The 26,626-nt window shown below is 56.2% G+C and overlaps 1 protein-coding gene across 2 annotated transcripts; it reads left to right on the forward strand.

Annotated features, from left to right (window-relative positions):
- Window positions 1–26,056, forward strand: SLC9A1 (solute carrier family 9 member A1). Of its 2 annotated transcripts, none has more exons than XM_080632525.1 (12): window positions 1–989; window positions 18,122–18,582; window positions 19,928–20,178; window positions 20,638–20,855; window positions 20,991–21,193; window positions 21,654–21,743; window positions 22,113–22,183; window positions 22,721–22,894; window positions 23,018–23,132; window positions 23,455–23,556; window positions 23,721–23,793; window positions 24,446–26,056. In XM_080632525.1, the coding sequence occupies exons 1-12, from the start codon at window positions 197–199 to the stop codon at window positions 24,766–24,768; spliced, it is 2,874 nt and encodes a 957-aa protein (XP_080488651.1). In that variant the 5' UTR covers window positions 1–196; the 3' UTR covers window positions 24,769–26,056. The 2 variants fall into 2 exon arrangements, with proteins under 2 accessions (XP_080488651.1, XP_080488652.1); XM_080632526.1 differs by having other exon boundaries at window positions 23,455–23,535.
- Window positions 26,057–26,626: the final 570 nt, after the last annotated feature.

Genomic DNA, 26,626 nt, shown 5'->3' on the forward strand with positions numbered 1-26,626 from the left:
CGTGTCCCCCGTCCCCCTCCCCCCCCGTTTCTCTGCAGGACAGAGCACCCCACCGTCTCCCTTGCTCTTCACTTTGCATTACATCCAATCCACCGCACTCCTCTTGTGTCAGCACCTCAAGGTCCCGCATGCCCCATTCCTACCCCTCTGTTCCTCTGCAGGACACCTGGCTTTCTAGAGCAGCGCATCTCCTCCCATGCATCCCCTTTGCATTGCACTCTCCCTCCATTGCACGCCTCTTGTGTCAGCACCCCCAGGTGCAGCAGCCCCCGTTCCCAAGCAGGACACCCGGCTTTGTAGAGCACCCCATCTTCACCCTTGCATCCCCTTTGCATCCCTCCCCTCCTGTATCAGGGCTCCCGCTCCCCCTGTTCCTCTGCAGGACACCCAGCTTTACAGAGCACCCCCTCCACCGCACCCCTCTTGTACCAATCCCCGTTCCTGCTCCCCTTACCCCTCCTCTCCCGCCTCCATCCCGCTCCCCCCGCTCTCCCCTCCCCGCCGCCCTGCACCCGCCCTGCCGCAGGCTCTGCGCCCGCCCCCCGCCGCCGGTGGGATGTGCCCAGCGCCGCGGCCGCCCCAGCTCGCTCCGGCGCTCGGCGGGGCGGCTCCAGCCCCAGCCGCCGGCGGGCCCAGCGCCCCGCCGCCCCCCGCGCCCGCCGCCATGGGCGCCGCGGCCCTGCGCGCCCTGCCCTGGGCCCTGCTGCTGCTGGGGCCGCTGCTGCCCGGCCAGGGCTTGCAGGCCAATTCCGAGCCCCCGCAGCGGCACCCGGCGCCTCTGCCCGCGGGCGAGAGCGGCGGCTTCACCACGGCGCCGCCCGGCTCTGCCCAGGAGATCATGCCGCTGCACCGGCAGCCGGCCAACGCCTCGGCAGAGGAGCACGCCAAGCCCCGCAAAGCCTTCCCGGTCCTGGGCATCGACTACACCCACGTCCGCATCCCCTTCGAGATCTCCCTCTGGATCCTCCTGGCCTGCCTCATGAAGCTGGGTAGGTTGGAAAGGCGCCGGGGAGGGAGCCTCCAGCACCCCAGGAGCGGGCACCCTGAGCATCCCCTGAAGCATCCCAGGGTGGGACCCCCCAAGCATCCTAAGGAGGGCTTCCCTGGAGCCTCCCAGGGTGGCGGACACTGGCCGAGCAGCACAGACACCGCAGGGTGAGACTGCGAGAGCATGCCAGGGAGGGACCTGCTGGAGCATACCCTGCATCCCCCCTAGGCACCCTGGGGCAGGGGTGGGCACTGCTCTCCCCACGACCTTGGGTCTGTCAAGGCCTGGTAGACAGGGCAGCAGCATCCCGGCCTTGCTCAACACAGCCTTGTGCACTTCACTGGCTGGGAACAGGGCTGGAGATGCTCCCCAACCCTTGAGCATTCCCCTGCTCGGTTTCATATCCTCCCTTCGGCACTCTGGAGGAAGCATCCGGTTTGTTTCCTGCCTTTCTCAGCCAGAGATGCATTTTGTAACCTTGGAGAAGTCACTTCAAAACCTCCCGGTGCTTCAGCCTCCCCTTCCTCCCCCTCCATAGCAAATCAGGGGTGCAGCTGCCCCGGCTGCAGAGCATCCAGAGGATTCCTGCCTCAAAGCTGAGGAGCATCAGGTGCCAGAGGGCTGGAAAAGTCACCCTCTGCAATGCCCCTCTCTGGGCAAGCATCCGACTGCCGGGGAAGGGGGGGTTGTTAACAAAGTGTTTTCCAAACTTGTGCAGCTGAATCGATAGCAACCAAAATATCGCAAAGTGATGTAACTTTGGGATACAGCTCAAATCTCAGCCAGGAAGCTGGGCTGGCCCCGTTCCCTTCAGTGGTCATACAAAGCCAGGAGAGGTGAAGGGTTTGCCCGTTCTGCCGTAGCGCAGTGCTGGGAGGGGAGGCAGCTCTGCCTTCGTTTTGCCTCTCAATCACCACCAGCCATCTAAGAATGCTAAGGGCAGTTCTGCCCATTGAAATCTTGCTTTGGGAGCTCTTCAGAAGCTGGTGCTTGTTGGAAGCCGTGCCCTGGCCTGGCCTAGAGGGGTACGAGAGACCCCCAGGAGCTTAGTTCTCTCTGCTCAGCTTTGCCTCATCCCCTTCCCAGCTCCCTGGGGATGCAGAGGCAGCAAAGCCCTATTTCCACATCTCTCCTGGGTGGTTTATTTACATGCAGGAGTGCGAACACTTCAGACCCGGAGGCTTCCTGCCTGTCTGGGAGACGAGGCAGGGGCAGATCCAGGTGGGATCCGTGGGGTTTCTCCCTTCTCAGCTTTGCCTACAACGATTTAAGGTGCATTTAACTGGAAGGTGCCTCGCGGGAAACGCAGCCGCCAAATCTCCTTTCCAAGGGCTCTCCCAGCGCAGATCAAGCGACCTCTGGTAGCTGCTCGGGGCTATTGCACTGCGCTTGCAGTCCTCCTGCCTCGCAGAGCGGCGAGTGATGAAAGCAGAAGGATCAGTGCGGAAGCTGGTGGAGAAAGGAGGGGCCAACAGCACTGGCCTGCGCCCTGCTCCGAGGAATCGCGGCTGGAAAGCGCCAGAATGGGCAGCAGAAAGCGGCTCCGCGGGGGGGGACACGGGGGACATCGCTGCCCGCTGCCTGTCCCCCTCCTGCGGGGACCCTCTGTCACTGGGGCTGCCTGAAGCTGCTTCTTGCCTGAAGTTAGGGCTCGGGTGTGCTGCAGAAGTTATTTCTGGTGGTGAGCTGAGCCCCGCTGGTTCTTCCGTGCTATGAGCATTACGCAAGGCTGGGGATGAGGGGTATATTTTAGGAGGAGCTGCCTTGCAAACTTGGCAAGGGGCCTTTGGAGATGGCAGGTGCTCTGCAGCGCTCCAGGGATGTGGATTATGCCACAATCCATACCCTGGGTTACCTGCCCCTTTCACAGGGGCTTCAGCAGCTGCTTGGCCTCTTCTCCAGGGTTCTGAAGGGAAGAGTGCTGCTTGTTCACCTTGTCTTGGTATGGAGTTCCCAAGCTGCTGGTGCAGCTGAACTGTCAGCCTCGCTCTGCTTGCGTTGCTCACTGTCTAAATACTGGCTCCATCAGTGCCACCTTGGATCAGAGGATGTTGTTTGAGAGCAGCAAAATGGCCTTTTTTCCACCCAGGGATAGCTCTTCTTGTTCCTGTGCAGTACAAACTGTGAGGGCAGGATGAGATACACAAGTCTCCAGGCTCCCTAAACCAGGCAGGGTTTGGAGCATCCAGTTTCCATATAGAAAGGAAGGGGGATGATGAGCAGAAGCAGTGCTTCCTCTCCCCCCTGTCCTGTTAATGTGTGTCCATTGATGCAAAGCAGGAACAGCTTTACTCCAAGAGGGGCAGGTGTGCAGCATGGGCTGTGCATGACAGCTTGCCACCTGCCCCAGCTTCTCACCAACCTCCAGACACCCCTTTACTGGGTTAGTGCTGGTCACTGAGCCTCATGTTGCTGCAAAAGTGAGTCTTCACCCCTGTGAATGGCTTTGGGGTGTCACCCACACAGTGCACACAGTGCAGGGTGACCACTTGGAGCCCAGAAGTCTACAGGACTCTTCTCTGGGCTAGGGGATACAGCCTGACCCTTGTCCTGTTGCTCAGTTTCCCCTCATCACTCTTGACACTTTAGACAGTCCCTTCCAGAGGATTTATCCTGTCTCCAGCAGCCCTGACTGTTAGGTTGGGGAATCAAAGGTGTGAGTGGAGCCCTTCCCTTCTTGACATAGTCTTTGTTGATTCCTGGAGGATTCACACGTGAGAGGGGCTGGCTTTCTGGAACAGTGGGACTGGTTACCCCAGTGTGTCCTACAGGCATGGGCTCTTTCTGCTTTGCTAATCCCAGATGAGAAGGGGAATGCTGGTGCCAGCTGCTTCACTTCATACTCACACGGTATTTTAAGACTGTGTAGGAGAAGAGGGGGTGAGGGATAGCTACAACCGTGCCTCTACAAAGCCATGTGCAGACCACTGGTGGTGGCTTGACTTGGCCAGTAAAAGTGGAGAAGCCTTCCTGGCTGAGGGTTGCAACTGGACATTGTCTTAACCTGTTGCATTGCTGCACAAGGTCAGAAAACATAAAACATAAACCATCCAGGCCAGAAGCCCTCTGTGTCTGTCTGCAAGGGTTTGCAAGGATATTGTAAGGGTTTCCTTCCCTCTGTGCCCAAGGTGTGGTAGGAAAGGGCCAGGGCTCAAGAACCTGGTTTCCTGGCACTGAGGAGCTGACGTGGCTCCAGGAGATGTTCGGGGGAATTCAAATCTCTCCATTTCTGGGGGAAGGGAAGGAGTGAGTCAGGAATGTAAATAACAGACTGTGGTTAGCACGCCTTTGGCTGTGGCCTGCTGGTCAGAGCACCAGCTCTTGGAGAAGAATTGGGGTTACTTTGTCTCCAAAGGACATCTTCCAAAGCAGCAAAGCATAGCAGTCATATTCCATAGTGCATTAGGAGCTGCCTTCCCGTTGTCTGTCTGCACCAATTGACTCTTCAGCCTTGTCCCAAGGGTTCTCAGAGAATCCTGGCCATTCCACTTTGCTGCTCAAGTGTGTAGTGAGATGTGATGGCTTGGCCTTGGATGGACACCATGTGCCAACCAAGCTGCTCTGTCCCTTTCCCTCCTCGCAGGAGAGGGTGGGGAGAAAATGAGATGGAAGAAACTCTTAAAGGCAGATAAGTAAGGAAAAAGGAAAGGCCACACATGGAACAAAGGAAAACACAGAAGATTCATTCTCTACTTCCCATCAGCAGGCCATGTCCAGTCACTTCCCAGGAAGCAGTAGTGGTTGCTCTGAAAGACAAGCGTTGTAATAAGGAACGTCCCCCGTCCTCCTCCTTTCTCTTTACTTCTGTTGCTGAGCAGATATCCTATGGTGTGGAATGTCCCTTTGGTCAGTTGGGGTCTGCTGTCCTGGCTGTGTCCCCTCCCAAGATCTTGACCAGCTCCAGCCTCTGGCTAAGGGAGGAATGTTTGAAACAGCCTTGCTGCTGTGGAGTGCTGCTCAGCAGTGGCCAAGTTGGATTGTTCTCCTCCTGGCCACCAACGCACAGCACCGTGGGGAAAACTAATACATAGAGGACAGCTATGGAGAAAACGAATGCCGTCTCATCACGGTACATGGGGACATGATGTCCTACGTGCCCATGCTGGCTGTTACTGCAGAGGGTCCTCATGAGGCCCTGCCTTAGAGCTGAGCTCTTACCCTACTTTTGCTCACTGGTGCGCTAGACGCGAGCTCGCTGCCTGATGCAGTGCTCCACTTGGGCTTGGAGCCTGTAGCAAGAACTGAGTCATTGCTGTCTCTCCCCCCTTCACAGCACTCAGCGTGTGTCTTGGTCAGGCTGTTGTCAGGGGTGTTCCCTCTCCTTCCCTCCCTTCCAACCAGCACCAAACTGGTACTTGCAGACTGGTTGTTGTGTGTGATTGTTAGGCTGGGAGAGGCTGTGCTGAGCAAGCGGAAAGGGGGCCCAGAGCTGCAGGGAGCACTGTGGTATGTGGGGATGTGCTGCTGCTTTAGGCGTGTTTGGTGACAGATCTCAGGCATGGGGCATCCCAGTGTCAGGCTCTGGCAGTGGCAGTTGCCTTTGGCCTCACCAACTGTCCCCAGTGCTGCTGTCTGGGGAGGAAGAAGATGAAGGAAGTTCCCAGTGCCTGTGGGCTGGTGATAGGAGCTGGGAAAAGAAGAGTGAAACATGATGGGTACAAGTGGGGTTGTGGAGCCTCATGGAGGAGCAGGAACGATTTCAAGCTAGAGAAGCGTGTAGAGGCTGGCAGTGAGATTTGGCTGCTAAAACACTCGGGTGCTTTCCAGATGCTTTTAGCAGCCCACATCCCTGAAACCCTGGATTTTGGAAGGGCCAACCCATAGGTCTCACAGGGACCTGTTGATGGACTCGAGGGTTGGTTTGGCTGGGGGGATGATAAGCAGGGCAGGAAACATGGCACAGGATGTAGGAGTTGGATCTGGGAGACTGGATGTGGAGCAAAGCCACTGGTGTGGGGTGTGGGGACATGGCTGCTGGTGCCACCTCCAAGGGTTGGGAAGGGGACAGCAAAGAAACTTCCCAAGATGTACACTGCCCCAGCACTGTCCTCATGTTGGAATTATGTGTCTGATGGATGGGATGAGCGCACTGGGGGTTCTCTTCTGCCACCACAAGATTGGCTTCTTCTGGGCTGTAATGGGGATGGCCATCAGCAAAGCCTGGCTGGTGGGAAGGGCTGGAGGTGTCGGGGTTGTTGCTGGATCCGTGGGACTGGTTGATGTGGGAAATGTTTGTTTTAAAGCCATGGCTGATTTCACATGTGGGTGCAGATACCAAGGTGCTGTGTGGTGAGATCACCCCACATGCTTCCCGGTTTGTTTTGGTGAGCTTGTGCCTGTTCTGCAGAGAATTGAGGCTCGATGAATAGATGTTAGGAAAGGATTTTGAAATACCCATGCAGCTGGTGCTACAGAAGTGTAAATTGTGATGATAATGAAGTTAAACAGCCTCTTCTAATGCAGACTTGTTGCATTCCCACTTCCTTATTGGGGAATGATCCAAACACATGCTGTGGTTTCCCTTTCTCTCTGCTTTGCCATCTCAGAAAGAGCAGCCATGCTGTTCTCTGCTCTGCCCATTGTTGATGCCGGAGCAAAACCCCTCCAAACTGTTCCCTTTACGGATCTGAGAAAGCCATTACATTAATTAGGGCTGGAAGAGTGAAAGATTCCTGCTGTGAAGTACAGGATGGCGATGGAGTGGGAAAAGCTGAAGACGTCTGTAATCACTGCCCCTACCTCCCCAGTGAGCCCTAGTGTCCATTAAAGCACGATTACGCTGGGTTGCAGCCCTGGCTTTGCACCCCACAGGAACCCTCAGCCTGCAGTGATGCCTGGATCTGCTTTTTGCACCTTGAGGCCACTCAGGAGCTGAAGCTGTTGTTTCATCCCATTTATTAAGGAAGGCTTGGACACCCAGGGCAGGGGCAGGGTGCGGGTGCTGACTTGCAGGTCCAGCAATGGCCAGAGCCCACATGGGTGCTGGTCTGGCTTTCAGGGAGATGCTGTGAAGTTCTCCCTCCCCTGAGTCCTCCAACAGAGCCGGGCTGGTTTGTGGGGTAGGAGCAGAACACACCACTACTTGGCTCATGTCCTCCATCCCACACTGCCCAGGCACCCAACCATGGCTTATCCATGATAGCCAGAGGTGCTGGAGCTCCCTTGGGATGCTGGAGCTCCCTTGGGAATAAGTGGGATGGAGAACCAGTCTACCAGTCTTTTGTCTGTAATTAGTGTGGCTAAATAGGGATTGAGAATCACATGTGGGAGAAGGGAAAGCCGCACAGTGGTGGAGGGAAGGGGAGAGGGTGGTTCTAGAAGTGACAAACCTGTGGCACCGAAGGACTGGAGCCCTTCTGCAGACGTGACAGACATCTCAGTGGCTCCTGTATAAACCAGAAGCTCATTAGGCTTCCAAAAGAGTATTTAATTAACATAATCCCTTCCCTTTTCCCTCTTGCAAGTCCTGGGGTTTGGCTGTACACTGCAAAGATGATGGGGCTGTAGGAGTCATGCAGGAGTGAGGCCTTTACTAGAGCAGCATTTGAGTTGTGGGTATGAGAGGAAACTTTAAGCAATAATGAGGATGAGTTACTGCAGCTGCCTTGTAAACATTTGATTTTCTTCGTTATTTCTCTCTTTTGGCTCCCCAAGGCTTCGTTTGTTCAAATAAAAGCTGAAATCCATCAGGAATGCTCTGTGAAAACACAGATGGAGCTGCGTTACACCTTTCCCATGTGCTGGCTTCCTTGCCTTGCCTGGCTTGTCAGCAGTTTCTTCTCACCCATTGGGACTCAAAGCTGCTGGGGTAGGTTTGAGAACAGCCTCAGTGGTTTGAAATCTGGGCTGGCTGCCTTCAAAGGGAAGAGAGGTTATGGCAAGGGTTGACTTGAACTAAGTATCCGTGCTTGGTCCTCTCGTTTCATGGTTCAAGGCCAGGTTGGATGGGGCTTGGAGCAAGCTGCTCTAGTGGAAGGTGTCCCTGGCCGCGGCAGGGGTTGGAGCTGGAGGAGCTTTAAAGTCCTTCGAACTCAAACCAGTCTGGGATTATATGACTCTGTGATAAAGAGGCAAGCGCTGCATTTGCCATCTCTTCTACATGGCACTTGATGTTTTGCTTTTCTCTCTAATTTCCCAACACCCTCCAGTTGTGTGTTAATGGAGGGATGCCTATCTGGGCATGCTTTGTTCTACTGCTCTTTCCTGGGGCAGAACACGTTTGTGCTTGGGAAGGAAGACCTGAAATGCAAAGCTCTGCAGGCGGGCGTGCACACACACGTTGCTGTGTGTTTGGCACAAAAGGTGTGATCAAAGATTGATCAGTGCTTGGAGGGGAGTATTGAGAATATATCTGGTGCTGTGATGCCTTTTGGTGATGAATTTGAGATGGGCACAACTGACCAAAGGCTTGTTTGAAGCTGGGGTGATGTTTTGAGTGGAATGTTGGAGAATGCAAAGTACTTCCTGTAATGGGAAGAGAACAAATGCGTTTCCTTGGGTTGCCCAGGAGTGACTCATAAACGTCGTAGCATCGATGCTCTTTGTCTCCAGAAAGTCACAATACATCAACCTTGAGGGACAGCTTTTAAATTCACTTGCTAGTGAGTGCTGGCAGGGGAGCCATTCCCCTCCCTTTAGCAAGGCTGCAAGATGCAGATCTGCAGAAGCAGACTCCCTTTCCCAGTGCCTGGAATTACGCTGCAGTTTGGAGTCATGACACGCAAATTCTTACTGATGGATATGGAGAGAAGGCAGCTTCCCATCCTGCTGATGGAGTACAAATGCCATAGGTGCAGACTTAGGCATGCACAGGCCTTTAAAGAGAAGAGCTGGTGTATCCAGCCCTGCTAGTGCCTCAGTTTCCCTTGGGAGCACTTTTCCCACTGCAGCTTTGGTCCCTGGGGGGTGCATTTTGCAAGGTATAGGCTCTTCTCTCTGTGAAGTGCTGCCGAGAGGGGACAGCATCTGCTCCCAGGAGCACTTCTGTTCTCTTGGCTGGGTGTGAAACAGCATTGCTTGCATCCCAATGCAGAGGGGATGCTGGAAATGGCATCTGATGGGGATGCTTGTCCAGCTCCTGGTCTCACCAGGGTGCCTCAGGTGATGGGATCTCTGCGTGCTTGGCAGCTCCTGCCAAGAGCTGGGGAAGAGAAGGTGACTGGGTGCTGCTGTTGGCTCTCAACCGGGTGCTGGCGTGTGCTGCGAGCGGTGTTGCTTTGTCTGGGTTTGCAAAGCCCGGTAGTAATCAGTGCTAATTGCAATTACCTCCTCCCTCGTGGTGGAGGGGGGAGCAACAGGTTGTTTCCTGAAAAGCTTTTGTTTGTCCTTCCTGCCCCTGTTCCCGGTAGGAAATCTGCCCTTCCTGGGAAGGGCGATTGACACTGCTCTGCCTGGGGAGCTTGACCCTGCTCATCTTGGCCTGGCTCAGCTTTAACTCTTCCCGAGGCTCTAAGGGCCAGCAGGAACCGTGTGTGCTGCTCCATGTGCTTGAGGTCAGGGAGCTGGGGGAACAATAGTGCCTTACTCTGGGTGAGCAGGGACCATCTCTTCACAAGGCCTGGAGTCATATCTGCTCCAGAGCAGTTCAATATTCAATTAAACAGTGCGCAGTCTTGCTTTGCATCATGCAGAAAGTAACTGGGAGGATCCTGTTCTAGGAGACCCCCAGCTCAAGGCAGATGTGTTGCATTGACCCCTCCTAGCCCAGCTATTCACGGCATCCAGATGAAGCAGCCTGGGAAGAGTTGTGTTTAGCTCCTGACCCCTTTCCCTTGAGCTGGAGCAGTGTTTCCAGACACTCTTTTATTAGCTCCAAGTGCTCAAGTTGTCGCTGTTCTGATATTTCTGAAGGATATAAAACAGGATGGGGATGCTAGTGCGCCATAGAGAGCTGGGTTTTCTGGGGTAAATGAGCTATGGCAGGAAGAACCCAGGCTTGCTGGCTTGGCTCGGGATGGGAGATGGTGGAAAAAAGGTTAAAATGAGCCTTGGAGCCCCAGCAGCAGGACATTTGCGTGGCAGTTTGTCCCTGTTCGCCTCCATACCTATGTGCCCGGTTCCTGCTGCGTGACTGCCAAAGGCTTGTAAGGATCCATATGGTCCCACCTTACAAAACCTGCGTGTGGAGCATGCCTGAGGGCTTCCAACAGGTTTGCTAATCTCAGCCTGTGGCTTGGGAGCAGCCTTGTACCATGCCCGTTAGAGGAATGCAGTCAGCAGGGAGTGTGGTTACCAGAGCACCCAGGAATCACTGCAGGTTGTTAATGGCCACGTAGTGCCAAACCCTTGACGGGTTTCTCATTGCTCCTCCAGAGGAGAATGTTGGGGTTTGCAGCATCTCATTATGGAGCTGGAGAGAGGTGGAGGGTGGAGGGGAGCTGCTGTGCTCAGCACAGCTGGATCTGCAAGAAGTTTCTTCACAATGTGATGGGACCAAACCTTGAAGCCTCCCAAGCCACCAGCGCTTGCTACAGCAGCATCTCCAGTTGGCTCCAGTTCCTCCTTACTTAATATGGTGTAGCTGTTGGATGAAACTGTACATTTCTCAGTCTTTAATAGGTCTTTCTCAATATCTCCTTCTCTTGCAGCGTGTCCTTGGCTTTTCTTCTGGTTTGAAGGAGAAGCATTCTCTAAACATAGGGCTGGAAAGGGGGGAGCCGCTGGGTTCTCATGCCAGCTCTCGCGCCGCTCACTTGGGGACTTGGGCAAATCCATTTAATGCCTTTTGTCTCTCATTTCCTTTTACAGCTGGGAGGAAATTAATACCAGCTCTGTAAAAGACTCCCAATTGATCTGTTAATTTCTTATGAGTGCTTTGGAGGTAAAATGAGGGTGTGTGCTTTGCTGCATTGCTTCTGCCTGCTCTTGGAATGAAAGAGAGTATTCAAGTGTTTCTACTACACCTCTGTCCATGGATTGCAACCACAGTGTGTTATGGGAGTGTACAGGCGCCTTCTCCTGGGAGGCTGAGCTCTCTCAACCCAGCCTGGGCTGTTCCAAGCTGGGTGCCTGGGAGAAGAAAGGGACAGCCCCTTTGCATGGGGGAGAAGCTGAGTGGGCAAACAGCTTTGTGCTGGGGGGTGAGCTGGTGCTGTGCTTGCCCTGGGCCCCAAGAAGGGCTCTCTCTCTCCTTGTGGTCACCGAAGTTCTGTGGCTCTGTGTAAACAGCCTGTTCGTAAGTGCAGCTCCCTGTAGGGGGCCGCCCATCCTGGCAGGCTGATAGCCAGGGTGCCTGCGGATGATTGACAGCTCTCCTGTTGCATCCTCCTCCCGCTATGCAGCACTGCCACCGAGGGCCCCCAGCCCCTGAAGCGCAGCAGCCTCCTTCCCTGCCACCTTCTAGCAGGGCTCTGGGCAGAGCAAATGGGTTTTCCCTCTCTAAGGAGAGTGTTTGGCTCCTGGGGGGTGTGAGAGCTGGGCTCATCTGCATGCAGCTCATCATTCCATCTGCTGCAGCATGCAGCAGTGCCTTCAGTTGTGTTCCCCAGGCTGCTTCTCTTTCTGAGACCTTTCTGCATCTCCACATCCAGCCTTACCCGAAAGGAACAACCCCGTGGTTTCCAGGTAGTGCCATCGCCATCACTGAGTGATGTTGCTTATGCCTGGGAGGGGGCTGCAGTGATGGGGTGTCATGTTTGACATCCCTGCATCCCTCTGGAGCCAGGCACTGACTGCTCTTGGCAGAGCTGGCAGCCCTTGGGGTGCAGGGAGGTGCTCCCAGGGGAAGGCGAGGTTCTGGCACAGTGGTGAGGATGAGAGGCACTTTCCTACATGATGCTGCTGCAGACACTGAGTTACCAGAAGAGTCTTTGACCTGCTTTACATTGCTCTGCCCCCCTGCTCACCTCCTCTCTGAAAGGTTCCAGGCATGGAACAACAAGGCCTTGCATCCCAGACCAGCTCTGAGCTGTCCTCTCCTTAGCCCTGGATCCTGCAGAGAGCCAGACCAGCATCACTCCTGCTTGTGCCCTGTGTGCACAGGGAGCCTTTAGCATTCCCCTGAGGAGGAAGGCTCTGGCTGCAGCTTATTCTCTGCTCATCCTATCCTGGGTCATGGGCTTTGCTCCCCAAAGATCCCTAGGGGACAGTGGGAAAGCAAAGTACCTGCCTGCTCTATCCAGCTGCCTTGGGGTTGTCTGGATTTGGCTCCCCTTCCATCAGAGAGTTTATTCAGGGCCTGCCAGTGGGAACAGGCTGGAAATGGCTGCTGCAGGAGGATGGTGCAGCTGGGAAGGGATCAGACATCGCAGCCCTGCTGCAAACCCTGCCGGCTCCTGGCAGGGATACAGGGTAGGGATGCAGGGATGCTGTCTGCCCTTTGCTTGGGATGGAGGGCTCTTCCGTTATGGTGCTGCCCAGCAGGCTGCCTGCTTTTGCTAACGTGGCTGTACTTCAAGAGCTTGGCCAGGCTGGTTTGCAGGAGTGCTTGCCAGGTCTGCAGGGGTCAGGCCAATGCACGCTATCAGTGCTGTGGCTGAGTGGCTCAGCTGCGTGCTCGTACCTGACAGTGTCTGCTGCTTGTTCTGTAGCTGTTAGGTTTTGACTCACTCGTGGGCTGGCCCCATGCTATCAGTGTTGTTCTCCTCTGGAAAGCAGGCAGGGTGCGGGCAGGTCACTTTCCCATGCACGTTCGCCTCGCCACAGGCATTGGGGTTGAGTGCATGAGATTGAGGAGCTGGAGGCTGTACCAGGTGGCTCTGGGTCTCCTATCGCAGGGAACTCTTTCCCTTTGCTTCTGGTTTGTTTGCACAATGGTAGGAAGAGAGGGAAAACAAGGGCTAGTTCAGTACCTCTGAGGTGGGACCCACTGTTTGAGCAAAGGGGGATGGTGCACCAAGGAAAACAAAGCTGTACCTTTAGCAACGGGTGTTAATGGCTGTTGACTGCAGCATCCAGCTCAGCACTGAGGTGTGGCTGGGCACCAGCTGAGCCAGGCTGTGCTGGGCAGTTTGCATCAGGGTGCACAGACCCTGTGGCTTCATCTCCCTCCCTGCCTACATCCCTGCTCGTGGGAGGCTGGGATCCCCCAAATTAGGGCTGGATGTCTTGCTTTTCCCTTCTCTCCTTGTGCTTGCTTTTCAGCAAGGTCTGGGTGGGTGCTGGCTGCATGGCCCGTGTGGTATCTACATTAACTCAGTGAGTCACAAAAAACAGTTGTAATTAATTCCCTTCCTGCTCCTTGGCTTTGCTTTGTAATTAGTGACAAGAAAATAATGAGGCTTGAATGAAGCATTTGGGTTGATCTGGAGGAAATGGTTGTGCGTAGGAGCTTGTTCTGTACCTGTCTTTGAACCAAACAACAAAACAAGTCAACTTCTAACCAGGAAATGTCACTTTTGAGGTGGAAAATCAAAGTTATTCCCTTCTGGACATAGATGCCATCTGATGTGTCTCTAAGACACTGCCCCAACCAAGCCACATTGCTGACACCGGCCCAAAGAGAGCTGCAGGAGAGCACTTGGGAGACTGGGACTTGCTCCATGGTGAAGCTGAAGAGGGCTTGGCAAAGCCAAAGCTGCTGCAGGGTCTCACACGTACCATCCCTGGCTGCCTTGGTGCTCAGTGGCAGGAGGTGACGTTGAAGCTCCTTGTTGTGAGCATTGTGAGCGTTGTGAAATGCAATGGATGTAATTTAAGTATCTTGGGTTTACCACCTTCCCTTGCAGGGTGATAGGAGCCTGGCCTCACTTTGGTTTTAGGTGTAAATCACCAGCTATTTAGTTCCTCCCCTTCCCTGGAGATGTGCCCATTACATCTGTGCTGGTGCTGGGCTCACACTGCTTCCTTTCTGTGCCCTTCCCCAGGCTCCTGGCCCCCTGCCTTTGCAGGCAGGTCGATGGACCCAGCTCCATTTTACAAGGGAGGGTGCACAGCAGGGCTGAGACACACTCCCAGCCCCCTGCCAGGGGCTTAGCCCCACATCCTCAACCTCCCCAAAACACAGGGCATGAAAGTCAGGCCGTGGTGGTCTCTGTGCTCTGCAGACCCCAGAGCTCATTCCCAGCCCTTCTCCCTGCCTGCTGCTTCTCACTGGAGAAAGAGGAAGGGATGAAGGAGGGGGATGCTTTGCAAATGACTCGTCCCCATGGCTGGTGGCACCTCAGTGACTCTGGGGCTCATCCATCAAAGCACCGCCGTGTCTGGGCTCTCCATGTGTCCCACAGTGTCCCACAGGAGCGTGGAAGGTGTCCATACCCACCTGCATCCCTTACCAAGGGGGTGATGGCTTTGCTGATGGCACAGAGCATCTCTATATAGCCTTTGGACCCTGCTAGCCTGGTGTCCTGAAGGGTTAAAGTGGCCTTTGGAGGGGCCCTGGTGCTGCTGAGCCACGTGTGCCTCCTCCAGCCCTGCTCTCTGCAGTGTCCTTCAGAAGGGCAGCTGTCTGAGCATGCCTGCTCCCCCTTCCTGGACTCCGTGCCTTCTCCCAGGGCTTTTCCAGCACCACAGCACTCTCTGTACCTAAGCCATGTGGCTGCTCAGTCTCACCCTGCAGCCTAGACGGGCACCCATGGGTGCCTGGGGCTGCAGAGAACATCACCTGGGGGCCTTCCCTTTCCAGGGGTGGAGAAGCTCTAATCCACTTGACTGTGAATGTGCCAAGTCTCTCCAGCTGTGCCACATGCTCCTTCCCTCCTTCCTCCCCCTCTTCACCCAGCTCCAACTCAAACACTGGGTGGGTTTTCGTCCCTCCTCCATCACATTCCTTTTCCTCCTGTGACAGGAGGGGACGTTAATCCCAGCCAAATTCAACCTGCAGCTCTAAGGAGGATGTGATGCTGATCCAAGTGGTGGGTGCTGGCCCTGGGGGGGAACCCGGTAGTCCCCAAGGCTGGGCCACTGTCTCATGGTTCAGGCTGCCTCCAGCAGCAGCAAGTTATCCCCTCTGCGCAGCAGTGTTTCTCATGGGCATTGCAGGGGCTCTCACAGTTCCAGCTCCAGCCCTGAGGAGAAGGACTTGGGGGTGTTGGTTGACGAGAAGCTCCCCATGACCTGGCCTTGAGCAGGGCAGTGTGTGAAGGCTTTGCCTCCTTCCTTTCATCGTAAGTGTTTGATTAAACTGTTCTTTCTGTGCTGCTTTGGGAGAGGTCTTTAAAACCAGGGGAGCACTGCTAGAGCTCTGACTAAGCCTGACCTTGGGTCTCATGCCATATGGAGCTGTATTGCAGCAGCCAGTGTGATGGGGGGGAGGAGTTCTGCATGGCTGGGACAGAGAAATGCTGTGGGATGGAGAGGGCAGAGACCTTGCAGATGCTGTAGGACATGGTGCTTGTTGCCCTTGGGGCTGTCTGTTGTGGGATGAGGCTGGGCTGAGCAAAGGGGGGTGCTCCCTGCTCTGTGTGGAGTAGGTTCCCTGCACCTTGAGAGCTGCTGTTGGGTTGAGAGCTGGAAATCTTCCTCTTCTGGCCTTCAGAGCAGCTCAGAGCATGGGGCCACTGCAAGAACATCACCGCAGGCAAACGCTTGTGTGGGACCCTGCTCTTCCTGACAGCAGGGTGGGGATGCTGCGGCTGGGTGCCCAGCACCCTTCCCTCTGCCTCTCTTACCTCCGTATCCCTTCAGGCTCTTCCTGCGCAGGCTGAGGATGAAAGCAGATCAGATATGGTGGGTTTGCAGTCATGAGGCAGCGAAGGAGCAGCTGCTGGATGGAGCTTATGTAAAAGCCAGGCACTGCATCGGAGCCATGCTTTGGGACTGCAGTGACCCACATACAGCTGAGAAAGGAGAAAAACCACACGTAGGTCAGAGGCTTTCCCAAGCTGCTTGCTTGGGAGTAAAAGTTTACATGGCACAGCATCTGCCTTGGGAAGAGCAGCCCGGCTCCCCCTTGGCAGGGAACCTTTCTGCCCTAGCTGAGGATGAGCAGAGCACCAGCAGAGAGTGATTCCCCTGTTGGGCACATGCATGATGAGGACAAGGAACCATCTTAATAGGAACTATTCACTTCTGAATTCCCTTTTCCTTGTTTGCTCAAGCTCTTGGTGCTGATGTTTACTCAACTGGTCTTGCTTTTAATAGTCTGGGAGCTGTGTCATGCTGTTGATGGGGAACTGCTCCCATGGAGTTTGTTTTCCAGAGGAAGAAACTTGGGTGCCTGTGCTGGTGATCTGGGGGTTCGGGGGGCCCTCATGGAAATGAGGTCTCATGGGACATCTCTGCCATGAGAAATCAGCCAAGTGAGTGCTTCTCCCAGTTTGCAGCAGGGCCCCCATGAGATTTAACCTTCAACCAAAGCAGCCGGCACAGGAGCCTGGGGGTTATTATGGCTTAGGAGTATTAGTAAGGCTATTACCTACTCTGCTGTCATGAGACCCCCCCTGCAGACCTGATCCAGCTCCCCCACCCCAAAGCAGGATGTTGGCCCAGCACTCAGAGCAGGATCCCAGCAGGATCCCAGCAACAGCTTGGTACCGATCAGCTTCCGAGTGCTCTAAAAATACTGAGCAGAGCAAGCAAGGAGCAAAACATGGATGAGATTCAACTAAATCAAAGGCATAGTTAAAATGCAGCCCATGTGAGTGTATTTTTAGGGCTCTACAAGAAGGTCCTAAGCCACTGAATTCACATCAGCACACAAATGTTCCAATGGAATAGGATCCTGGGGCCTGTGGGGAAGGAGTGAGAGCTGCTTAATTGGCACTGTTTGTGTTCTAGTCATGATTGAACATACTTAGCAAGCAAGAACTGGTTTGCGGGCTTCTCGCTGCTTGTGTGACTTTCAGTCTTATTGTGGCCCAAGCTGGTGTGTGCTGGGATGGGTAATTGCCCCAGGGTGCTGGAAGGGGACACTTGTTCCTGGTGTTTGCATGCGCTGTGCTTGGAAAAGGGATTTTCACTCCCCTCCCATAGAGAGCTCCCTGCCAGGGCTGCCCTGGGGTGCTCAGCGCTTGTGTGAGCTCCTGAGGGGTCAGAGACAGGAACGATCAGGAATCATTTCCAGCCCAAGAGATCCCTGAATGCTGGTGGCCAGGCACTGGGAGAGAGCTTGAATGCTTCCCATCTCCCATGGGCTTCATCTCACGCCCAGACCCGAAGGCCACCGAGCAGTTTGCTCGGAGATCGGTGCTGAACAGCTCCATACCAGCAGCAGGATGGTGGCTCATTAGGGAGCGGGGGTTAAATCTGTAGTGAATCCGTGCGCAGATGGCACAGGCCGGAAGGAACAGAGGAACAGGGGATGCCAAAGCAGGGTTCCTTTTTTTAAACTGCTTCCCTTGCCAGGGAGCAAATGTGCCTCCCTTCAAAATAATCATTATGAAGCCTGGGAGCGGATCCAGGGAACCCAAAATCCTTCTGTGGGCACTGGTGCGTTGGCTGAAGTGCTGCTTCGTGGTTGTCATCACGCAGCGCGCCCGGCCCTGCAGGCAGATGCCCTTGTTGCAGAGGGGGATGGATGTTGTCCCAATGGGTCATGGCTGTCTCAGAGGCCTGTGTTTGGGTTGTGCTGTGATTCACAAAGGGGCAAATGAGTTTCCTCTCACCCTCTACCCCAAGGAGCAGCCCTGATGTGCCCTGTCCCTTCTCTATGCCTGGGAGCAGCAACTGGCCATCTAAAAGCTCCTGACACTGCAGGAGCAGCTCCAACTGCATCCTCAACCCCACCGAGCATCATCTCCCCTCCATCCCCTGCACCAGGGACACGTGGGGACGGGCACGGCTGCCTCCTGCCAGCCTGGCACGCTGGGTGCAGCAGCACTGGTGGGCAGGCTGCTGTCTAACAGGAGGGAAATGCCAGAGCCCACGTGTGCTGGGAATGAGGAGCTGTGATTGGGAAGAGCTGGAGCCAGCAACAGCTTATGCTATGAGAACTGCCTGTGCTGCACACAGCTGCTAGGGGAGTCCGGAGGGGCACTGAGCATGCCCACGAGGTGGCTGCTGCCTGGTAAACTCTGGTACCAGGTCTCACTTCCTGTCCTGAGATCAAGCAACACCAGGGGATGTGGGTCTGGTGAAGCTGCAGTTTCCACTTTACAGCATGAGGAAGAAGGGGGTTGGAAGAGGAAACTGAGGCACACAAAGGATCCTGAAGAGTGCAGGGAGGGCTGGGACTGGTCCCTGACTCTTGCAGAGGTGTTCTCCCACAGAGAGCATGCTCCATTCATGTTACCTGTCTTGTTCTCTGCTCCTCTCCAGGCTTCCATGTGATCCCTTCAGTGTCCAGCATCGTGCCTGAGAGCTGCCTGCTCATCGTGGTGGGCCTTTTGGTCGGGGGCCTCATCAAAGGCGTGGGTGAAAAGCCCCCCATCCTCAAGTCAGACATCTTCTTCCTCTTCCTCCTCCCACCCATCATCTTGGATGCCGGCTATTTCCTCCCCTTGCGCCAATTCACCGAGAACCTGGGCACCATCCTCATCTTCGCCGTGGTGGGGACGCTCTGGAATGCCTTCTTCTTGGGTGGCTTGATGTATGCCGTGTGCCAGCTTGGTGGCCCTGGCCTCAACCACATTGGTCTCTTGGCCAACCTGCTTTTCGGCAGCATCATCTCGGCTGTGGACCCGGTGGCCGTGCTTGCTGTCTTTGAAGAGATCCACATCAACGAGCTGCTCCACATCCTGGTCTTCGGCGAGTCCCTGCTCAATGATGCCGTCACGGTGGTGAGTGGATGAGGGGCATCGGCCAAGGGGATGGGCTTTGCTTTGGTGGATCCTCTCTGGGTGCTGGCACCAGGATTGGCAGCTCTCAGTCAATCCCTGTAGGCAGAGCCATAGACTGGGTCATTCCCAGCCTCCAGGTGCCTCCTGCCAACTGAACTGCAGCAGCTCGTCTTGCTCCTAACCCTCTGCAGATGCAAAGCTAAATATAGTGGCTTAAAGCACTGCAGAGGTTGGTTGAGGTGAAGCATTTCATTTGGTGGTTTGGGTTGACCAGGAGCACGTGCTCAGCCAGTGCAGAGCAGGGCTGCTCCTGATGCCTTGCTCTCCTGGGAATCTCTTCTCCTGCTTGGAATTGCCTCCTGCTGACATGCTGGTGCCTGGGGAAGTGAGCAGGAGCTTGGGCTGGTGCTGGTTCTGGCAGCGCTGCCATAGAGCTGCTGCTCCTTCCTGTCTCCTTCCTCACATGGTCTTCCCCATTGTCCTCCAGTTGCAGCACCAAGGAGGTGGGAGGGCAGGACATGGCCCAGCCATGGCAAGGGGGGAGGCCCAGGGGCTGTGGCCAGGCTGGATCCCACCCAGGTCACCCACAGCCCCAGCCTTGGAGCAGCAGCTTTGCATGGACCTTTGGAAGGTTTGGGGACTTCCAAAGGGCATCTGTGTGCAGGTGCTGCCTTGGCTCTTCTCCTCCCTGCAGAGCAGACCTCTGCATTCACTTCTAACCCACGGTTTTTTCCTGGCTCTTCTCCCATATCCCAGCTGTCCATTCCAGAGCTGGCTGCTGACAAGGAACACGCTGTCCCACCACAGGGCTTTTCCCAGACAATTCTCCTCACTTTTCACCAGAGGGGCTGCCTGCAGGGTCTGTGTCCCTGCTCCCATCCCTAGGGGATGCTTTTGCCTTCTGCTCTCACGGTTGTCCCTGCCCATGTACCAGGACCCAGCCTTGGTAGGCAGGAGGTGGCACTTGGGCCTCTCCCTGCTTGCCAGCACTGCCATCCCTTAGGATGCCCTAAAGCTGCATGAAGGGTTTGGGCTGTCCTCTGGGCTGAACAGGGCAGATGTTGGCTTTGTCAAGTGTCCCCCAGCCTGTCAAGTGTCCTGGCCTGCTCACTGGGAAACAGGAACAGGCTCTGACTGGTTCAGACTTTGACTGAACAGTGAACAGTGGTCGGAGCTGTGTTGGGGAGCAGACCTGTCCCAGACACTTCTCCAATGGCACCATGTCCCTGTGAGCCCTATGGGCCTATATATGGGCCCTATGCAGTGTTCCCATGCAGGTCTCTGAGGTGAGGTTGTCTCTTGCCAGCGGGACTGTTTGAACCCTCATCTCCCTTCTCCTCCCCAGGTCCTCTACCACCTCTTTGAGGAGTTTGCCAACTTCGAGCAGGTGACCATCATCGATATCATCCTCGGCTTCCTCAGCTTCTTCGTGGTGTCCCTGGGCGGGGTCTTCGTGGGTGTCATTTATGGGGTGATCGCTGCCTTCACGTCCCGCTTCACCTCCCACATCCGAGTCATCGAGCCCCTCTTCGTCTTCCTCTACAGCTACATGGCCTATCTCTCTGCTGAGCTCTTCCACCTCTCTGGCATCATGGCGTGAGTTGGGCATGGGTGGGATGTGGTGCCCTCCTGTCCCCAGGACCATTTGGAGATGGTGTAACCACAGCCCTCTGGCTGTCCCAGGATGGCCAGTGCATGCCCAGTAAGGGCCAGAGGTGTGTTTGAGCTAGGATTTGCAGGGAGACACATGAGGGAAGCGACTCTCTTGAGTCATCCTAAAGGTCCGGGGGTGCTGGCAGCCCATTGCCCTTTCTCCTGGGCACACAGTGACAGGCAGGGCCTGGTGAGTGCTCAAGACAATGTGGTTTTGAGATCCAGTGCTCACTCCTGCCCTACTAGAGGGAAGGAGAAACCTCCTGTTGCCTTCTCTGGAGGCTTTGAATTGATGTTGGTGTCTCGCAAGCCCTGTCCTGCTCTGGGTTTTGGTATAGGAGCTGCAGGGCCAGGGGTTGGGGTTGTCCCCATGGCTGCTGAGGGCCCCAACCTTACCCCTAGGCTCATCGCCTCTGGTGTGGTCATGCGGCCCTATGTGGAAGCCAACATCTCGCACAAGTCCCACACCACTATCAAGTACTTCCTCAAGATGTGGAGCAGTGTGAGCGAGACCCTCATCTTCATCTTCCTGGGTGTCTCCACTGTGGCTGGCCACCACTACTGGAACTGGACCTTTGTCATCAGCACACTGCTCTTCTGCCTCATCGCAAGGGTTTTAGGTGAGGTGTCAGCGTGATGGCAAAGGCCTTTGGGACGGTCCTGGGTGATGGGCAGCTCCTGGGGCCATGAGGCCCTAGTTTGCCTTTGCAGGGGAGACTGGAGGGCATCCTTCACCATCCTCTCCCACTCCTCAGGTGTCCTGGTCCTCACCTGGTTCATCAACAAGTTCCGAATTGTAAAGCTGACACCAAAAGACCAGTTCATCATCGCCTACGGGGGCCTGCGAGGAGCCATCGCCTTCTCCCTCGGGTACCTCCTGGACTACAAGCATTTTGGCATGAGGGACATGTTCCTCACAGCCATCATCACAGTCATCTTTTTCACCGTTTTTGTGCAGGTTGGTGGTATGCAGTGGTCACAGTGTGCTTTCACAGGGCAAGGGGATTGTTCGTTGTATCATAGAATCATAGAATGGTTTAGGTTGGAAAGGACCTTAAGATCATCCAGTTCCAAACCCCTGCCATGGGCAGGAACACCTCACACTAGACCATGTCACCCAAGGCTCTGTCCAACCTGGCCTTGAACACTGCCAGGGATGGAGCATTCACAGCTTCTCTGGGCACCCTGTGCCAGCGCCTCAGCACCTTCACAGGGAAGAGCTTCTTCCTTACATCTCACCTGAACTTCCCCTGTTTCAGTTTCATCCCAGACACTGGCACTGTCCCTTTCTCCAAAAGCTCATGGGGCTGCCAAGTGACACCGGCAGTGTGGAGGCCTGTGGTTTGGCTTTGCCGAACCCATCCCACTCCCACTAGTTTGCCTTGGGGAGAGGTCTAACCACCATCCCTGATCCTCAGGGCATGACCATCCGGCCCTTGGTGGACCTGCTGGCTGTAAAGAAGAAGCAGGAGACAAAGCGCTCCATCAACGAAGAGATCCACACGCAGGTAACCCACGGGCTGGGCCTTCTCTTCACCACCTTAGTCCTCTTCTCTCTCTGCTTCTGCCACCTCCACCGTTGTAACCAGGCAGGTTTACAGAGCAGGACCTGCCCCTAAATCGGTGCCCAAGGTAAGGGGAATGGAGAAAGGGCTATTCCCTGTCTGTGTTATCCAGTGCCTGCTCTGACCCGGAACCTCCCTTGGACCTGGTAGAGCAGCAGCCCGGTTGTGTAGGACCATGCTGCCCTCCTGAGGCCGGTCCAGCCTGGACCCACAACCCTGTGTGCCCTCACCCCTGTGTCAGCATGGGTCTTGGGACAGGGAGGGTAAGCAACAGCCCTATGAGCTTCCTACACCTTGGAACTTCTCTTTCAGTTCTTGGATCACCTTCTGACAGGGATCGAAGATATCTGTGGTCACTACGGGCATCACCACTGGAAGGACAAGTGAGTGTGGAGGTTTGGTGACTTGAGGGACCTGGGGGGGGGATATGGGGAAGGGTTTGGATCGCCACCTGGCAGGCTTCTCAGCCCTGTGCCAGGCTTTTTCCTTGGCTGTAATCATAGAATCCCAGAATGGTTTGGAAGGAACTTTAAAGCTCATCCAGTTCCAACCCCTGGCACAGGCAGGGACACCTTCCACCAGACCACGTTGCCCAAGCCCCATCCATCCTGGCCTTGTATATCCACATACACACCCCCCTTCATGAATTACTCCACCTGGGGTGTGGAGGTGGGGCTGCAGGGCTGCACCCCTTCACCCATGGCATGTCCACAGCAGTGTGGGAGCTGCCAGTGGCCAGTCCCTGCAGGAGCTCAGGACCATACATTGTGGGTGCAAGCTGATGCTGGGGCCTGACCTGGGCTGGTGGGCACTGAAACATCTTCTGCTGGCCTGAGCCAGGCGTGGGGAGCAGGCAGTGGGTGCTGGGGCAGGGGGAGCTCTGATGTCTCTGCTCCTCCTTTCCCCTTGTCCTTGGGAAGGCTGAATCGCTTCAACAAGAAGTACGTAAAGAAGTGCCTGATCGCAGGGGAGCGCTCCAAGGAGCCCCAGCTCATCGCGTTCTACCATAAGATGGAGATGAAGCAGGCAATCGAGCTGGTGGAGAGCGGGGGCATAGGCAAGATCCCCTCTGCTGTCTCCACTGTGTCCATCCAGTGAGTTCCTCAGCCCTGGCTGCCCTGTGTCCCCTGGGACCCCACTGCAGGCTGCAGGGCAAGCAGACACTCGTCCTGCCGTGGCCATGGCAGTGTCACACCGAATCCTGTCTGTTCACACAGGAACATCAACCCCAAGACGCTCCCTGTGGAGCGTGCCCTTCCCGCCCTGTCCAAGGACAAGGAGGAGGAAATCCGGAAAATCCTTCGCAACAACCTGCAGAAAACCAGGCAGAGGGTGAGGTGCCTCCTTTGCTTCCCTGGGGTGCCCACAACCACTTCCCACCAGGAGTTCTTAGGGCCCTTCACCCTGTGCCCTGCTGCCCTGTGTGTTCCTGGTCTGGCTTTTCCTCCTGGAATGGTGCCGGAATAGTGCTGCAGGGGATGCTGGCTTGGTTGGTGTCTAAGCCCAGCACTTAAACCCTTGCTGGGCCAAGGTGGATGAATCGGGAACAGAAAGGATGAGGTTCCCTGAGCGAGCCATCTCCAATGGGACCTTTCTTTGCCTGTGCATGTGTTCTTTTTTAACCCATCTCCTTTTCTTGGGGGCCTTTTCCCAGTTGAGATCCTACAACCGCCACACGCTTGTGGCCGACCCCTACGAGGAGGCCTGGAACCAGATGCTGCTGCGAAGGCAGAAGGTCCGGCAGCTGGAACAGAAGGTGTCGAGGGGATGCTGGGGCAGGGCTGCCAGCACAGGGAGTGGAGGTCGGGGTGCTGAGGGGGGCTTCCCTCCCTGGGAAGGACATTGGGGTCAATTCCCCGCTTCCCCTTTCCCATTTACCTTGGCCACCCCAGGGGACACATCCCTGTGCTCTGCTTCCAGATGAACAACTACCTGACGGTGCCAGCTCACAGGCTGGATTCACCCACCATGTCCCGGGCTCGCATAGGCTCAGGTAGGTGGGACTGAACTGAGGGGGGGTCACTACTGCCAGTGCCTTGCTGGGCACCACCAGTACTTGGGTGCTGGAGCACTCAGGTTGTATTGTCCTGCACCTCCTCAGTTCCTTTGCATCATCCGCGTCCCACTCCCCTAGGGCAATGCAACCAGGCCGGGGGGCTGAAGCACCCCACTTGCTTCCCGGCATGTATCCCACTGGGAATTCAGATTGGCTGGTTGGTAGCTCTGTCCAGAGCTCAGGTGGCTCCATCCACAGCCACATTTGTGGCCATGCTTTGGGGGAGAAGACCAGAAGTGCTCAGCCCCAAGTCCTGGACTCCCAGCTTCTCCATCACCCATTTTTGCTTTGCCATCTTTGGTTTCTCCTGTCCCGTGTGTCCTGTCCTGCTCTGGGGACAGCGTGACGGGTTGTGACAGGTTATGACAGGGTGTGATGGGGTGTGATGAGGTGTGGCAGTGTGGCGCTGGTGCTTGTAGAACCGGTGGTTCATCAGCAGAGGGCAGCTTCAGCCCTCACCAGTGGTGCAGGTGGCTGGCTGGGACCGCTCCCAATGGGCTGTAGAAGTCAGGCTTCCCTGCCCCGAACACCCGGGCTCCTGGGTTATCCTGAACCCCTTTGTCTCTAACACCCCTCTCTGTCTCCCCAGACCCTCTGGCCTATGAACCCAAGGCAGACTCTGAGAACCTGCCCATCATCACCATCGACCCAGCCTCGCCGCAGTCCCCAGAGTCCGTGGACCTGATGAATGAGGAGCCCAAGGGCTGCAGTGGGCTCCCGCCCTCGCCGGAGGAGGATGAGGAGGGGCTGGTGATGCGGGTGAAGGAGCCTTCCTCCCCGGGCACTGACGATGTCTTCACCCCAGGCACTGGTGACAGCCCCAGCAACCAGCGGATGCTGCGATGCCTCAGTGACCCAGGGCCTCGGCCAGAACCTGAGGAGGGGGAGCCCTTCATCCCCAAGGGGCAGTAGCCAGCGTGCGAAGCCTCATGCACCTCCAGACCATTTCTCTCTCTTCATTTCTTCTTTCTCTGTTCTCCCTTTCGGTTTCCTCTGTCAATACACAGCGGCTTCGGGAAGGGGAGACTGTCCTGGATGGACTAGGATCGCCAGGACAGCTCTGCCTAGCGCGCCCTGGGCTGGCCCCGAGGAGCGGGGAAGGAGCCCCCGGGATGCACTGAGCTCCTCAGCCTGGGGGTGACGGACAATTCACCCCCCAGGGCTGGGCTTTGGGATTTGCAGGTGCCCCAGAGGGGCTTCCCTGGAGGCTGCCTACAGGGTGGGCTCTGGCCATGGAGCTGGGGGTGTCCATGAAGGCTGCCCCATGGCACAGGTTCACCTCCCGCTGGCTTGTGCTTTACCTGCTCCAGAGCAGAGGTAAGAGGACAGGAGCCAGGCTCTGCACCAGGGACCCTCCCGGGGACCTCAGGCTCACGTCACTACTCCCACCTTGGCCGCTTCCCCTCCAGAGCTCCTCTGGCCCTGCATTCCACGCCAGGTCTTGTTCAATAGATATCCTAGAGCCATGCAAGGGGGGAGCTGGGGGCCCCTCGCTCGGAGTGGCCCTGCAAGCCTGGGCCTCTCCATCCCTCCTGGAACCGCTGCCACCCGTCCCCATGGGACCCTCTGCCCCTTGCCCTGTGCCTGCATGGCACTGGCTGCTCCTTAACCAAAGATGGGTCCAGGCTCCCCAGTGTGGGGAGAGGGCATGGGGGGGTTCAGTTGGCTACATGGGAGGGTTCTGTACCGCTCCCTGCAGCCACGAGGAGCTGGGGAAGAGACATGGTGGGGCCATTGAGGAGGTTGGCAGGAGGGGTCAGTCAGGCTGGGGGTGTTGGGGTCCTGAGCTTGGAAGGCCCCATCTCTCCCCATGGCTTGGCTGGGTGTTGACAGTGCTCCCAGGGCTCAGGGGTGTCCTGCGGTGTCACCCCGGCTCCCACGTGCCACCCTTCGCGGTGGGGCTGCCTCTTCCATGCCGTGGGGTGCTCACCACCCCTCCCCACGCTGTGCCTTGCCACGTGTCATCGCTGCCCCGGTGGGCACCGTGTCCCAGTGGGGACAGCGGGGGCCTGATGTCCATGTGGCTCTGTCACACCAGGGTGAGAGCCCCCCTGCTGCCTGCGCTGCTGCTGCCCTGCTCTGTGTCCAGGAGGGAAACTAAGCAATGCGGATTCTCTGGTATCTAAAGGAAAGACAAACACATATAAAGAGAATCTGGGTTTTTATCATGAATATTCTAATAAATTAATGGTAATTTTTAGCGGCGGTTTTTCCAGCTCTTTGGAATCCAGCCTCTGCCACGGCGTCCTGAGAGGCCTCATTCCCACTGCGATGCAGTGTTCGCCCTTCGCCTTCCCACTGTGGCTGAAGGGGCAGGGTCTTGCTGCAGCAGCGCTGGGGTCCCTGCCTACACTGCAGGCAGGTTTGGGGGCTGTGTGCCCAGGGAAGGGGGCTCATCTGACCCCTTGGCTACAGCCAAGCCCTCTCTCATCAAGCCCCCCCCCAGGCTGGGGGTGCCCTGGAGCTCTTTGCTGTCACTTGCAGTGGGAGCGTGTCTCATCGCTGCACGTTAAAGCTCTGACTCCAGAGGCTGTGACTCAGGCCCTCGCCATCCAGCTCCAGCATCAGCGCTGATGTTGTTCATGTGCTTCACATACCTGAGGCCCAGGGTTCCCCATGGTCCTGGGCCAGAACGTGGCCACCCCAGCACAGGACTTTCCCCCTTGTCAAGGGGTCCCTGGGCAGGATGAGGTGGAGTGTGGGGTAGGCGATGCCATAGGGCCCATGGTGGGGCTGGTTTGGTGGTTGCCGTCCCTACACCCCACATGGG

This window comes from Psittacula echo (assembly GCF_963264785.1).
Source record: "Psittacula echo genome assembly, chromosome: 21".
NCBI classification, from domain to species: Eukaryota; Metazoa; Chordata; class Aves; order Psittaciformes; family Psittacidae; genus Psittacula; species Psittacula echo.